This window comes from Apaloderma vittatum, unplaced genomic scaffold, assembly GCF_000703405.1.
Source record: "Apaloderma vittatum isolate BGI_N311 unplaced genomic scaffold, ASM70340v1 scaffold9842, whole genome shotgun sequence".
Lineage (NCBI taxonomy): Eukaryota > Metazoa > Chordata > Aves > Trogoniformes > Trogonidae > Apaloderma > Apaloderma vittatum.
Genome location: NW_009705245.1, coordinates 1,408 through 15,469, shown reverse-complemented (window position 1 = coordinate 15,469; position 14,062 = coordinate 1,408). Strand labels below are relative to the sequence as shown.

At 38.3% G+C, this 14,062-nt stretch overlaps 1 protein-coding gene across 1 annotated transcript in view; it reads left to right on the top strand.

Moving 5' to 3' along the window:
- LOC104270843 (leucine-rich repeat serine/threonine-protein kinase 2-like) overlaps positions 1-12,796 on the top strand; it is a gene marked incomplete at both ends in the record, with an annotated part of 36,474 nt that extends 23,678 nt beyond the window's left edge. The window contains 13 exon segments of the mRNA XM_009865319.1: positions 1,035-1,179; positions 1,486-1,625; positions 2,934-3,062; positions 3,148-3,318; positions 4,962-5,217; positions 5,440-5,628; positions 7,074-7,131; positions 7,133-7,184; positions 8,356-8,422; positions 8,865-9,085; positions 9,581-9,831; positions 10,811-10,959; positions 12,703-12,796. Of these exon segments, the coding sequence (XP_009863621.1) occupies positions 1,035-1,179; positions 1,486-1,625; positions 2,934-3,062; positions 3,148-3,318; positions 4,962-5,217; positions 5,440-5,628; positions 7,074-7,131; positions 7,133-7,184; positions 8,356-8,422; positions 8,865-9,085; positions 9,581-9,831; positions 10,811-10,959; positions 12,703-12,796 (1,922 nt within the window).
- Between the last annotated feature and the right edge of the window lie 1,266 nt (positions 12,797-14,062).

Below are 14,062 nucleotides of genomic sequence, written 5' to 3'. Positions count from 1 at the left end.
AAGAATCCCACCTCATAAGGTTTACAATCAAAATGTAGCAATTCGTATTATTTTAGAAGGCTCTCAACAACTTTAGGCTTGCCAAACACCTTCAGTCAAGGAAATTTGTTTCTCACGTTTATTATAAAAGATAGAGAAAATAATATATCAGCAAAAAATTATTGGAGTGCCTAAAGGACATTGCTTGACCTGAAGGTGCAGGATGTAGGAGCAAGGAAGGCAAAATAAGTTTTACATTAGAACATATAGTCTCCAGTGCTTTGAGACCATCCTGGTTGCTTTTTCTGACCCAGCTGGTTTGTGTTTTGTAGTACTACCATAGCAACCAGAAGGGCTAGAAATAAACATGTTTTAATGAAAAACTAGAGAAGGAGTGAGGAGGAAGATATGCCTGACTCCACTGAAATAATTTTGCAAATTTGCAAGTCACTGTGAGCGCTATGCACTCTTTCAGATCTAGGCCTCATCTAGGTTTCCTCCATCTAGAAGTGGAAGAAAATTGAGAAAAATAATCACAGATAACACGTTGAATTGATATATAACTAAACCCACAACTTCTAAAACATTGATGGGGTGTGATACTAGGTATGTTGCTTCATATCTTTGCCTTTTTGTATTTTTTTTCAATTGCCCTCATGTTTATCACTTGTGCTGGTTCTCAAAGAACCCTGATTTTGTTCCTTTTCAACGACAAAGGAAGTACATTTTCTCACTCTCCTTGTGTGAATGGTGAATGATTGTACTGAAACTTCGAGGACAAAAAAAATCCCCTCTTTATTAGAAAACTAGCTAGGAAATATTTCAGAATCAAAGGTGAAAATCTCTGGAGGTTACGAGTGGCTGAAACTGCTGGCTGAAAAGGAAACATTTTTTAAATTTTGCTTATTGTTATTCATTGTCACGTCAGCTGTGATTTCACATATTTTAAGAACAAACGCTTATTCTCAGAGAACAACTTTACAAAAAGTTAACTCCTCTGTTGCCATTGTAAGCAGAACAAACTTGATCTGATTTTATATTCATTTCTCCGTTAGTTTATTGGAAATCCTGGCATTCAGAAGTGTGGATTAAAACTGCTTGCTTCTGTAGCCGAGTGCACTGGCGCGCTAGAAATATTAACCCAGCAAGGAGCTACTGACACTGTGCTTCACACCTTGCAGATGTATCCAGACGAACAAGGTAGGCAAGGTATTTTGTTAGTAGAATGTGAATGATGGAGGAGGAGGAGCCAGTTAACCATAGGAGCTGTAGCCTGTCTACTACACTCTTTAGTACTGGATGTGACGTAAGTTACACAGCAAGAAAAGGCTGCAGGACGGCCGAGTCATCAGGTTCATCCACTTTGTAGTTATGCCTGACCCTGCAATAGCTTATGGAAATAACTTTCTGGACTATTAGTAATATAACACTACTTAGATCATGGGTTTATCCACTCAGAATGTCAGAATAATGGACATCATTACATCTTTCTTTTTTTTCTTCTAGACATACAGTGTTTGGGTTTGTGTCTTCTACGCTCTTTGATTACGAGAAGGATTTTGTGTATTGCAACCATGCATGTCCTGTCGACAGTTCTGGTGTCTACTCTGCGACGATTCAAAGAGGTCACTGAAATCCAGATGCATGTATGTGTTATTTTGACGTACAAAAATGAAACACAAAACCTTAGACAATTAAGTGTAATTCCTTATTTTAATTCATTTTGATTTTGTCGCAATTACTAGATCAGTATAAGTCTTTTATAGTTAACCAATATGTTAGCAGTAGAAATGGTTTTCTTAGAGGCATATATTCAATCCAGAACATATAAGCGTGGGTTTGGCTGCTTTTCTAAGACTTCTGCAGTCTGCAAACCAGAACAAATTTCTCAGCTGTGGTTCAGCATTCAGTCAATCTAAAACCATTTAATGAAGTAACTGTCATTATATATTGTTTGTGCTTCTGTGAAAAGTAATAGAAAAATCGATTCCCAGCCCTGTCACCAGCAATAATAAACTTCGCGTAGGAAAGTTGTATTTAAGACGGATACTACTGGAATACCTTGTCAGACTTCTGAATATGGAAGGAGAGTTCTTATTCCGTCTGCAAATACACATTCAGTCCTCCTTGTGTGAAAGTTCTCTTTCCTCTGCTTCAGAAGCTTTCCCTGTTTGTTGCCAGTTTCGTTTTTCTAGTGGAATGGAGCTTGCCTGTGAGATCAGCTTCCTGTAAGAGTTTCTGTACTTCTGTTTCAGATCATATGAAAATATCACAAGTGCAGCCTCTCTTCTATACTGCGGTTTTTCCACCAGCCCTTCCAAGTTTAGGTTAGCAACTGATGTAGAGAGAAATCAAAATAATGTGGTGGAATAAGGAAGCTCCTTAAGGTGATTTAGTCTCAATTAGGTTTGGACAAAGATTCTGTTATTTACCGAATTCACCCTTTTAGGCGAACTTTACTTGCAGAATCATGGGATAATTTTGTTTATCTTCTTAGGTTTTACATAGGCTTGTTAAGTTTTTAATTTAGCCTATATTGTATTTTTTTTTTCAAATTTAAGAGTTATAAAGCAGCACGTTGGGATAGGGGATGCATCATCATCCTATTTCCTTAGAAGGAGGTTGTTTCCTCTCCACATTTTCAGAAAATCACAAGTACGTTTGTCGTTGCCAGGCAGGATGTTATCACATATTATAGTGTGTAACCTGGCTTTTCAAAGTATCATTTGTATCTGTTAAGTGAGTGAGCTAAATAACAGCTATATAAACACAGGGATACCACATGTTTCTACCTTCTCTCCTGATATTGTCCAATTTGTGAATTATTGCATGTTTAAAAGACATGAAAAACTAAAGCACATATGTTTTGGCTGAAATTTCTTTTTGTTGCACAACCCATTTTAAATGGCACTTTTTAACACTGTATTTACTTTGATCTCTCATTGTGTTCTTAGGGATTTCATGCAATCATGTCAATTCTTGGTTTGTCACCTTGTTTTGCAAAACTGCTGATACATGAATCATTTGACACAGTCATTTTCTACCAGATGTCTATGTGCTTCACTGACCAGCGAGATCGACAGGTATGTTCTCTCCTTTGACAGCTCCACAGCTGAAAAATGTTGGTGCTTTTTTGTCCTAACTTCGATCGTTTGTCTTCCCATTCAGTTTCAGAGCCTGTGTTGTAGATGTTTTGCCAAAATAGCTGAAAACGATGATTTAAAAAACATGATGCTGGAAAAAGCATGTATTGAGTGCAACAGTATTATGGCTGAATGTTTACTTCTCCTGGGAGCTGATATTAATAAGAAGACAAAGACAAACTCTTTGATCTATCAGGTAACATACAGAAATACGTATAGTTCCATTGCTTTAAAATTTGTGCTTTTGGGTTCCTTTCTTTTTTTATGTAAACATATAGTTGACAGAACACAGCAGTAATACCCAGTGCAGGCTAACTGTGCCCTGCGTGGTGTTAGCCCTTGCTGCTCGCCCTGACTTCAGGCTCAGTCTGATGTTCTTTGAAACACCCTTCGCTTTATAGAAGCTCAGAGGATCACTGTCACCTAAGCTGTGCCCACGCTGCCAGCTCGGTTCTGATGCAAGTTCCCTTTCAAGCCCACGCTTTCTCATTGCTTACCCTGGTTGTGTGCAAACCTGGCTTCACTCAAGTACTAACTTAGCCTTAGGCTTTGGAGTGATTTTGAGGAAAAAGACTTAAGCTCAGGCTTTGCAAACTCCCCGCCATTTTTCTGAACTAATCAGGCATAGATGTCATCAAGCCCGTTAGAGCCCAGCCCATGAGCTGATATTCCAAATTCAACTCTTTCCAGACTCTGTGAGACCAAGGGACAGACAGACCAGCAGGCAGTGTAGCAGACAGACAGGTTTCCACTCTGTTCTAGACCTACAATGAAGACTTTGCCCAAAATGCCTGTCCTGGAATGGTGAATTTTTTTTTTACTTAGTCATCAGGTTTTGTGCTTTTGTGTTATGGTTAGAGTTCTGACTTTTCAGCAACATGGCTAAAGTAGTACAACATCTTGGAGTGCCTGCAGTCACACCAGCTGCAGAAAGCTTTATCCAAACAGTGGCTACATCTAGAGCATCAGCCATTTGAAATATGTTGCTGTCTTAAATAAGGCTGTATGCAAACATCCCCTCTGGATTCAGCCATGCCAGTGGAGAGGCTGTTCTCACCTATTTGTAAGTGCTCCTTGCTAAATGGGACTGCCTTTAAAACATTTTTGAGAAACAGTGTGCATATACTGCCTGAAGTGAATTAAGAAGTGTTCACTTCTGCTGGCAGAGCCGGCTGGGTGGTAAAACACAGCTGGGTTTGGAACTGACCATCCACCCTGGGTGGTGAGTCTGAGGTAGACAAATCAGTGTTAGCCAACCACAGTGGAAATACTGAAGTATCTGGAAGTATTTCTGAAAAAAAATGTTTGTAATATTCACGCTCAACACCACTTCGTGTAACCCTGCAGGCTGAGACTGGAAGGAGTAAAGCTGACTGAGCTGGTTGATCTGAGCTCCCTAGCACTAGGCAAGGGTTGCCGAGTCTCACTGTTTATCTGATATCCGCAAATGAGGTATTTTGACATGGCAAAATAACCTCTATGTGCCTTTTTTTTTTCACACTGAACGGATAAATAAACGGAGTTGCCATAGGCTTCATGCAATAACCAAACTATACTAGATTACCATTCAGTTTTGCCTGGAAATTGTTTGCGCTCATGGCAGAAATTACAATTACAGAACTCAGACATTTATTGTGTTTTAGGCAAAGACTTCAAAAAAATGGGAGTTTGCACTCAAATGCCTTAGGCAGGCGTATGCACTGAGGGGCAGGGAGTTCTGTAATCGAAAAAGAGACGTGATCCTAAAAATACAATGAATCCGAATTTGAGACAAGCATGAATGCAGTCTCAGCTGTTCTTCATCTCACATAATCTTTTTTTCTTGCTTTTTTCTGTTAGGTTTGCGAGAAAGGAAATAATCCCAAATTAGTGGAATTGCTGTTAGCCTATGGTGCTCGAGAGCAGGATGTTCGGAGTGCTTTAACCATCAGTATAAAGAGAGGAGATAGCCAAATCATCAGCTTGCTCTTAAAGAAGCTTAGCCTCGATGTTGCCAACAGCAGTATATGTCTTGGAGGATTTGGTATTGGGAGACTCGAACCTTCCTGGCTCATTCCTTTGTTTCCAGATAAACTTACTCCAGTAAGAAAAGAGAGTGAGTACCTTTAGAATTTGCTAGATGAAATGTGTTAATATTTCCTGATGGTATTATGTTAAGTGTTTTAGAAGTGTTCAGTTAAGGATCTCTTCATAGCATTCAGCTGGTTATAGAAAGACTGCCAAACCTTGAGAATAAAACAAGTTACTTCTGTTATTTTTTTAAGCTCTTTGGATTTCTTAGAGAATATGATACCTGTTCGATTTCTTAAACATACAGATGCAGGTTCTGCACTGGCAAGAATGGTGCTTAAATTCCAGATGAAGAATATTTCAGAGGATAGATCAAGAGCCTCCTCTGATCTAAACTACTCTGAAGATGGAGTGGATAAAAACTATGATTGGAATTTAATTTCTGACCCGTTAGTGGACAGCATTTTTCCTTTGAGTGATGATATTGATAGTGAAGGTAATTGTTTTTCTTTTCTTTTTCCGTTCTGTAATCCCAGTCTAGTGTACCAGGGCTAGATCATAGCCATAAATCAGTTGTTTATTTGCATTTGAGATAAAATACTTCCCATGAAAAAATTATCTTAAGATTTCATTTGTGGTAAAATTGGAAAACAGTTTATGATGAGTATATTCTTTATCTACAGAATTAGGACCTTAAAGCATTTTATTCAGTTTTCCATTTAAAATTAGTTCCACATGCATGTAGTTTCTTGTAGAGAGAGTGGGGTTCATACAACCAACTTGGATGACTATTTTTATGTCTGTTTCTGAGCTGTTCTTGGATGCTGCTTTTATGGGCTATAGCAAAAAGCAAGCGCTGCAAGAACACAGTTTGCCTCATCATAAAGCCAGGTGGATTGTGATCTAGAAATCCCTGTTCCTGTCCCTGGGTTGTCTGTAAATAAAATGTGCAAAAATAAGGTCTAGTATAGAGGACTATACTGTTAACAGGCAACGTAGGTGAAGCAAACCCTATCCCAAAAATATCTATGATCAGAAAATATAAATGACAAGTTATGTTTAGTCCAGCATCATTCTTGGTAACCTTGACAGGAAATCTGAATACCTTTAACTTAAGAAAAATAGGAGCGTTTCTTCCTATAACATCAGTAACTTACTAATAAGCCTTAATTTACAACCTGCTTTTTGTTTACTCAGATGTCACTGTTGTTTTAGAACTGTTGGATACTTAAAATTGTCACAGGTGAATGATTTGAATTATAGAATCCCAAAGACCTTTTTTTTTCTTTTTTTTTTCTTTTTCCTTTACGTCATTCAGCACCATTTTTCATTTCTGTAGGATTATAACAAAGACGTACAATACCGATAGGTACTATTTGTTGTCCCACTTAGAAAAGTTATTAAGTCATGTGTTAATTATGGTAAAAAATACAGGCTTAGCTAACAGGAGTGGTTTTAGGAGTTTTAAAAATTATTTTGAGAAGAGGTACACTAAATGGGTCCAGATGACTGTAAATCACCAAAGCCAGAGTGACATTTGATGTTTCATTCTCAATAAATGTGGGAGTGCAAATATATCCATTAAAATGCAAACTTTTTCAATTTTAAAAAGTTATTTACAGTGCAGTAGCACAAAGATGTATTATGAAACATGTATAATAATCCCAACCTTTTAGAATTTTTAACTGATAAAGCATCAGTGTAACAAGCTGCAGGTCCTGTTTAAAGCACGTCACGTTAGTATGGCCCATGTACCCTAAAACTTGTTAATAACATTTCTAAATGATCGCACACACAACCAGGAGAACCTGCTAATATTGATGCTTTTGAAAAGTATCTCTCCTTTGTATATCAGTGTCTGTATAACAGTTGAATTCTGAGTCTCATTTTTAAAATCATTTTATTACTTATTTGTCTTCTTCTGTTACTGTTTTGTACTAGGAAGCGAAGGTTCATTTTTTACAAAAAAGAAGTCCAATTCAATTGCAGTAGCTGACTTTTTTGGCATTTCAGAGAGGTTCCCCTACTTTGCCGCGACATTCCTACTCTGTGGTAAGTCAGAGCCTTATTCATTTTGGACTTCTTCTAAGTCCATCTGTGTTGCCTATGGCAAAATTATGAATAGTTAATTGTGAGGAAAGATCATGTAACCGTATGGGTTCTTGTCTCTCAGTTGTTATGCTCCAGATCAGTATACAGATGAGAGTTTATTTCAGCAGAAGATTATCATCAATAAAAAGTACACTTTGTTGTGTATTGCTCAGATTTCCAGTCTGATGTTCAAATGCAAGTACAGAAATTGTGGGTCTGTTCACAAAGACTTAACTACCCCTTAGGGAAGCTGATCTTCAGAGAACTATTACTGTGATAGATGAAGACTGAGGATTTTAATTATCATTAAAATCCACGTTCATCACACAATGCTCATAAATTTCACTCACATTGCAAAGAAGAATTCCCGAAACTTAATAAAAAAAAATACAATCATGAAACCGAACCAAAGTGGACAATTCATGCATATGATGAAATTGGAAGAAGACATAAGGGCATAAGTCAGTGGAATCAAAGTCAGGTTCCTTTGAAAGGAGATTCTCTCTTTCTATTGACCACAGAGGGAAACCGAAGAGACTGGCTTCCCTAGAGAAAGTTATTTTTTGTAATATCCTGCTACACCCTAGTGAAAGTCATTTTAGGCTGCCAAAAGACACACTGCTTCCATCGCACTTTAAATGTACTGTTTGGTGGGTATCAGGAAGATGCGGCCAGACTCTTCTCAGAGGAGCCCAGTGACAGGACAAGGGGCACCGGTCACACACCAGAAAACAGGAGGTTCAAGCTAAACATAAGAAAATACTTCTTTACTGTGAGGGGGACGGAGCACTGGCACAGGCTGCCCAGAGAGGTTGTGGAGTCTCCATCTCTAGAGACTTTCAAAACCTGCCTGGATGCGTTCCTGGGTAATCCTGCTCTGCCAGGGAGGCAGGACCAGATGATCTTCATAGGTCCCTTCCAACCACAACAGTTCTGTGATTCTATGATTCTTTCATGTTGCATGGATCAGCAAGTTTTATAGAGATGTGAACTATTGTAATTTTTAGTTGAAATTAGAGTTTCTTTGTGTTCCCCCAAATGTTCTGATAAAAAGAAACCACAAAAAAAATTTACTGAATCTTTTCACATATCTGTCTGTGACTGGACTTTGTTCTCTTCTGGAATTTTGCAGGGGCCTGGCTCAGATTATGGACCACTGAAACAGAAAAGAAAATTCTTGCATTCAGATGAATCTGCCAGTAAGTTAAAAAAAAGGATTTTTAATCCTTAACACTTTCACAAGCATAACATACGAGATTTTAGTTGGATTATATATTTGTTTTGTATATAAAAAGAGGGGGATACATTTTGGAAATAACTACAATGGAGTACAAGTAATGCATATACAGGGATTTTTCTTTTTCCTGGGCTTCACAAATAATTTGTGTAGAATTAAACAGGCGATGGAATTTCATTGGCTTTGAAAAGCTGCTTCTGTTGTGCAGTGCATAAGCTTCCATCTCTTCCATACTGTCTTATAAATTTCTGTCTTTCCATAGAAGCCTTCATGGATTTGGATCATAACCAGTATCCAAACATTCACTGTCTTCTCCATCTTTAGATCTCAAGTTGATTATCTTAATTTTAATTATATGACAAGTGAAATCATGCTTTTCTTTTCCCATGTTTTTGTTTCACTAGAAGGCATCTCAAAATTTTCGCCACAAATAAGACCATCAGACAGTCTTTCTTCATTGATCTCAGAGAAAGAATACATTAAATCACTAGATCTTTCATCAAATGAGCTGGAGAACATTGATGCCATCAGCCAGAATAGCTGCTTAACTAGTCATCTGGAACATCTTGAGAAACTGGAGCTCCACCAAAATGCTCTTACAAACATTCCAGAACAACTGTGTGAAGTAATTCTGCATATTTTATGTAATACAAGCTGAGATTACTTACAATAAATGGTTTGTCCCTAAGAGTATACCCATAACAATACTAGTCATGAATATGGGTGTATATTTTTACATGCTTCATACATTCACTTTACTTCTATTCAATGGATTTATGTTCTGCTAGAAAGAAAAGTATTTCCATAGAACTGTTTTAAGTCATTTACTGCAGAGAAGTGCTTTAGGATGTGTAACATAATTACGTAAAGAGAACTGAGAACTGCAGGCGATTCGTATCTGTTAAATTTTAGGAAGCTGAGCTAATTAATTTTGAAGAATTCTTTATTCTGTAATAGAAATATTATGTGTTACATCAGTATGATTGCTAGTTTCTGCTATTTCTCCTAGTGAGAGAGATATAGCTACATTAATACATTTTATAAAATAGAACTCGGTTTAAAACCTCTACATTCATACTTCCATTTAAATTTTTAAAAACAAATTTTCCTTTTCTTTCAGAACTTGAAATGCTTGACTTACTTGGATTTGCACAGTAACCGATTTACTTCTTTTCCAACTTACTTACTGAAAATGAATTGCATTGCAAATCTTGATATCTCTCGAAACGACATTGGACCTTCCTTTGCTTTGGATCCATACCTCAGATGTCCAACTCTAAAGCACCTGAATCTTTCGTACAATCAGCTGGTGTGCCCTCCTGAATTTCTTACAAGTGTTGCTGAAAATCTGGAGCAGCTATTACTAGAAGGGTGAGTAGCATTAGTCAACAGATCGTAGCATAACAAACATGGGTGAAGGTAATGGATTTGTCATGCTGAATGGTGACTGTTAGAACGTGGAAAGGATGATCTAGTCAGCAGTGAAACACTGACATTATCTTGCAAGTGAGTAAATTGCTACGGTTTTCCATGTTGTATTTACAAAGTATATAAGAATATCTCTAGGCCCAGATAGAATCTAATAGTATTGCAGTTTCAGTAACGTACTAAAAATGAGCGGTTTTCTGCTGCCATGCTATTCATTCACAGGACTCCCTGTGTTGTTGTACATTCAGCTAGGTTTTCTCTATACACAGTGCAGTTTGCACTGTATTTCATATTCACCAAAGGGTTTTTGGAATCAAATTTACAAAAGCGGTATTTTAAATGCAAAATCCTGCTGGTTTTCTTCATTAGCCTCATTTTGAACTTCATTAACAGTATTACCCTTGCAAAATCGTGCTTTGTGGTTCTTTTGTCTCTGTCTTTTCAGGATTTTTGTCTTTTTCTGGTGTTCTTCCTCCCAGAATACATTGTTTGAAACATTATATAATCATCTTGAATTGTATCCCCTATATGGATTTCCATCCCTTTTTTTTAGGTTGATAGTCATTCTGTACTCATAATCCTGCAAACATGTATCTTTAGTAAACAGAACTAACAACAAATGCAACAGTCCTCTTTGTGTGAGCTGTGCAGTGTGTAGTTGGGAAATGATACCTTGTAGTACATTCTGGTATTTGATCTCCAAATTAGTTAAAACAATCTTAATATTAGTCATCTTATTCCATGTTGCCAAGTGTGCCAGTGTTTTTACTGACTGATTGGTCTTTATATAGATAAAAGTCTTACTTTTTGTTTGCCAGTGTAAATAAGGACAGCATTATCAGATCAATAGTCCCTACTTCCACTTTTTAGCTAATAGTTTCTTAATACAACTTGGATTATTTCTCTCTTCTTGTTATCATAGAAACAAAATTTCTAGCTTATGTTCACCCATATGCTTGAAAGAACTTAAAATTTTAAACATTAGTAAGAACAATATTTCGTCCCTCGCTGAGAATGTCTTCATGGGCTGTACAAAACTGGAGCAGTTCAATGCCAGGATGAATGCTCTTGGTAAGTACCTGTGAAAATAGGATCCACCTTCTAGAAATTGTTCAAGGCACAAAATTCCTCGGCCACCAGAGTCTTGGGAGAAAGAAAAGGAGAATGCCACATGTGTTTGTCCTTGTTTATACAGTTCCTAAGCCTCGCCGTTGGAAGCAGTGTCCTTCCAACGAGGCTTGATGGACATTTATTCTGACTCAGTGTAACTCATCTTGTTTTTACATTGGTAGTGGATGCTATACAAATGGTTGAACATATTTGAGATCATACGTTGAGGAAGGTTCAAAGCAGAGGAAATCATTCAAGGTTAGCTTGCAAATCTAGTACTGATACAGTTTTATACTGTACTGAAATACATATCATACAAGCATCCTGGCCTCTGTCAGAAATAGTGTGGCCAGCAGGAGTAGGGAAGTGATTGTCCCTCTGGTCTCGGCACTGGCGAGGCCATGTCTCAAATCCCGTGTCCAGTTTTGGGCCCCTCACAACAAGGAAGACATTGAGGTGCTGGAGCGTGTCCAAAGAAGAGTGACAGAGCTGTGAAGGGTCTTGAGAACAAGTCTGATGAGGAGTGGCTGAAGGACCTGGGGTTGGCTCAGCCTGGAGAAAAGGAGGCTCAGGGGAGACCTTATCGCTCTCTACAGCTCCCTGAAAGGAGGTTGTAGCAAGGTGGGAGTCAGTCTCTTCTCCCAAGAAAGAAGTGATACAACAAGTGGCCTCAAGTTGTGCCAGGCGGGGTTTAGATTGGATATTAGGAAAAAATATTCACTGAAAGGTTTGTCAAGAATTGGAACAGGCTGCCCAGGGAAGTGGTGGGATCAGCATCCCTGGAGGTATTTGAAAGATATGTAGGTGCTTAAGGACATGGTTTAGTGATTGAGTTGGCAGTGCCAGGTTTATGGTTGGTCTCTACAACCTTAAGAATCTTTTCCAACTTAAACAACTCCATGATTTTAAGTATAACTCTATATCCTGCTTGATTCGCTTGCTTGAACTTGGGTGTCGTTTGAGATGCCCTGAATTATCCCACTTGCCTTACAGCTTCTGGTCTGTAAAAAGCAGGTCTTCCATAGCTGCCACATTGTATCTCCAAGCCCTGTGCAGATGCTCAGGTGCCACAGGGCAGATCGCCTTTGCTAGAACCCTGTATTGAAGCAGCTGAACTCTGTCTAGACTGTGTTTCAGTGCCTTGCAAAGCTGTCAGAATTCATTTACCTATGAAAAATAGAAATTACATAAATGAGATTTTAATGATACCACAGGAGTTGTTAAGTTACTGTCAAAATTGATTTCTATATTCGAGACATAGAATCTTCCATTTTGAAATCACTGCCAGAGTGCTTCAGAAGATAACTCTTACAGCTGCATTAAACACAGCTGAACATTCAAGGTCATTTTGATATGCATAATCCCCAGGAGTCAGTGGGCAAATTATGGGAATATTATGTATACTGGCAATACAGTAAAGCACAAGATTATTTCAGTGTTTAATGACAATATGAAATGAAGTATAATAGTATGTAATGTGATAAAAGCCAATACATTAGCTTTTTTCTCAACTTGGGGAGTTTAGTTTTAAATAAGCATTAAAAAAAGATTCATATTTTTACTCTGGTAGCTTGCTTAAAGACCTGTGTCTGGAGGATGGCAGACTGACCTTTTAGGCTGTCTTTGATTTTAGAAAATTCCAGTCTTAAAAATAATTTAAACAATTCTGAAAAGTAATAGGATTAACCTCTTTTTCTGCTTTAGAAATAATACCTGACTTGTCATCCAGCATAACAAGCTTAAAATTATCTCAAAATCATTTTATTCATGTTCCAGAAGCAATTCTTCTTCTACCACAGTAAGTTACTGTTTTTATTGAAGTTCTTGGTGAAGAAAATCTGATAGCAAGACCTTTGTTAAGCATAAAATACTGCATGTTTTTCTGATTTTAAAGAAATCCTCTCTAACATGTTAAATTAAAATCTTAGTACCTTTTAATTGAAGACAAATCAGTCACATTTTCTTCATTACTCTGAGAAATTCTCTTTGTCAGATTCAGATCATTGTTATTGAACATGTATTGCATAACTGCAGAAGTTGACAGTTCTTGGTATTAATTATTTTCTTGAAAAAACAGTAAAAATATACTGGCAGTTTTTCTTTATCAAGAAGTTCTGCAGACTTGTGCACAAGGCAACTGAGATGAGTTTTTCACTTTCCAAATATCACAAGATATGTATTCTCCAAGAATGACACTTCCTCTGGATGGAACTGTGGTAAAGATGCATGTGACATTTGTTTTTTGCTATACCTTCAAAACATTACTCATGTGAAAGTCAGACTTCTGCTTTTTTTAATAGAAGTTACTAGAATCAGATTGTAGAAGGAGTGCTTGAAGCATTTATCAGCAGTCCTGGCTGACTGGGGATGTCCCAGCTGATTGAAGTCAGCCGATATAACACCCATCTATACGAAGGGACAGAAGGATGATCCGGGAAATTACAAGCCTGTCAGTTTGACTTCAGTGCCAGGGAAGCTGACAGAGCGGATCGTCCTGAGTTCCACTGTGCAGCACAACAGGACAACCAGGTGATCAGGCCCAGTCAGCACGGGTTTGTGAAGGGCAGGTCCTGTTTAACAAACCTGATCTCCTTCTGTGACTGGGTGACCCACTTGCTCGATGACTTTAGTAAGGAATTTGACACTGTTGCCCACAGAATTCTCCTAGAGAAAGTGACTGCTCTCGGCTTGGATGGGCATACGCTTGACTGAGTGAAAAACTGGTCAGATGGCCAAGTCCAAAGAGTTGTGGTCAACGGAGTTAAATCCAGTTGGCGACCGGTCATGAGTGGTGTCCTCCAGGGCTCAGTACTGGCGCCGCTCCTGTTTAACATCTTTATTAATGATTTGGACGAGGGGATAGAGTGCACCCTCAGTAAGTTTGCAGATGATACCAAGCTGGGTGGAAGCGTTTACCTGCTTGAGGATAGGGAGGCTCTCCAGAGGGATCTGGACAGGCTGGATCACTGGGCCAAGGCCAACATCGTGAAATTCATTGAGGCCAAATGCCGGGTCCCGCACTTCGGCCCCAACAAGCCCCAGCAGCGCTACAGGCTTGGGGAGG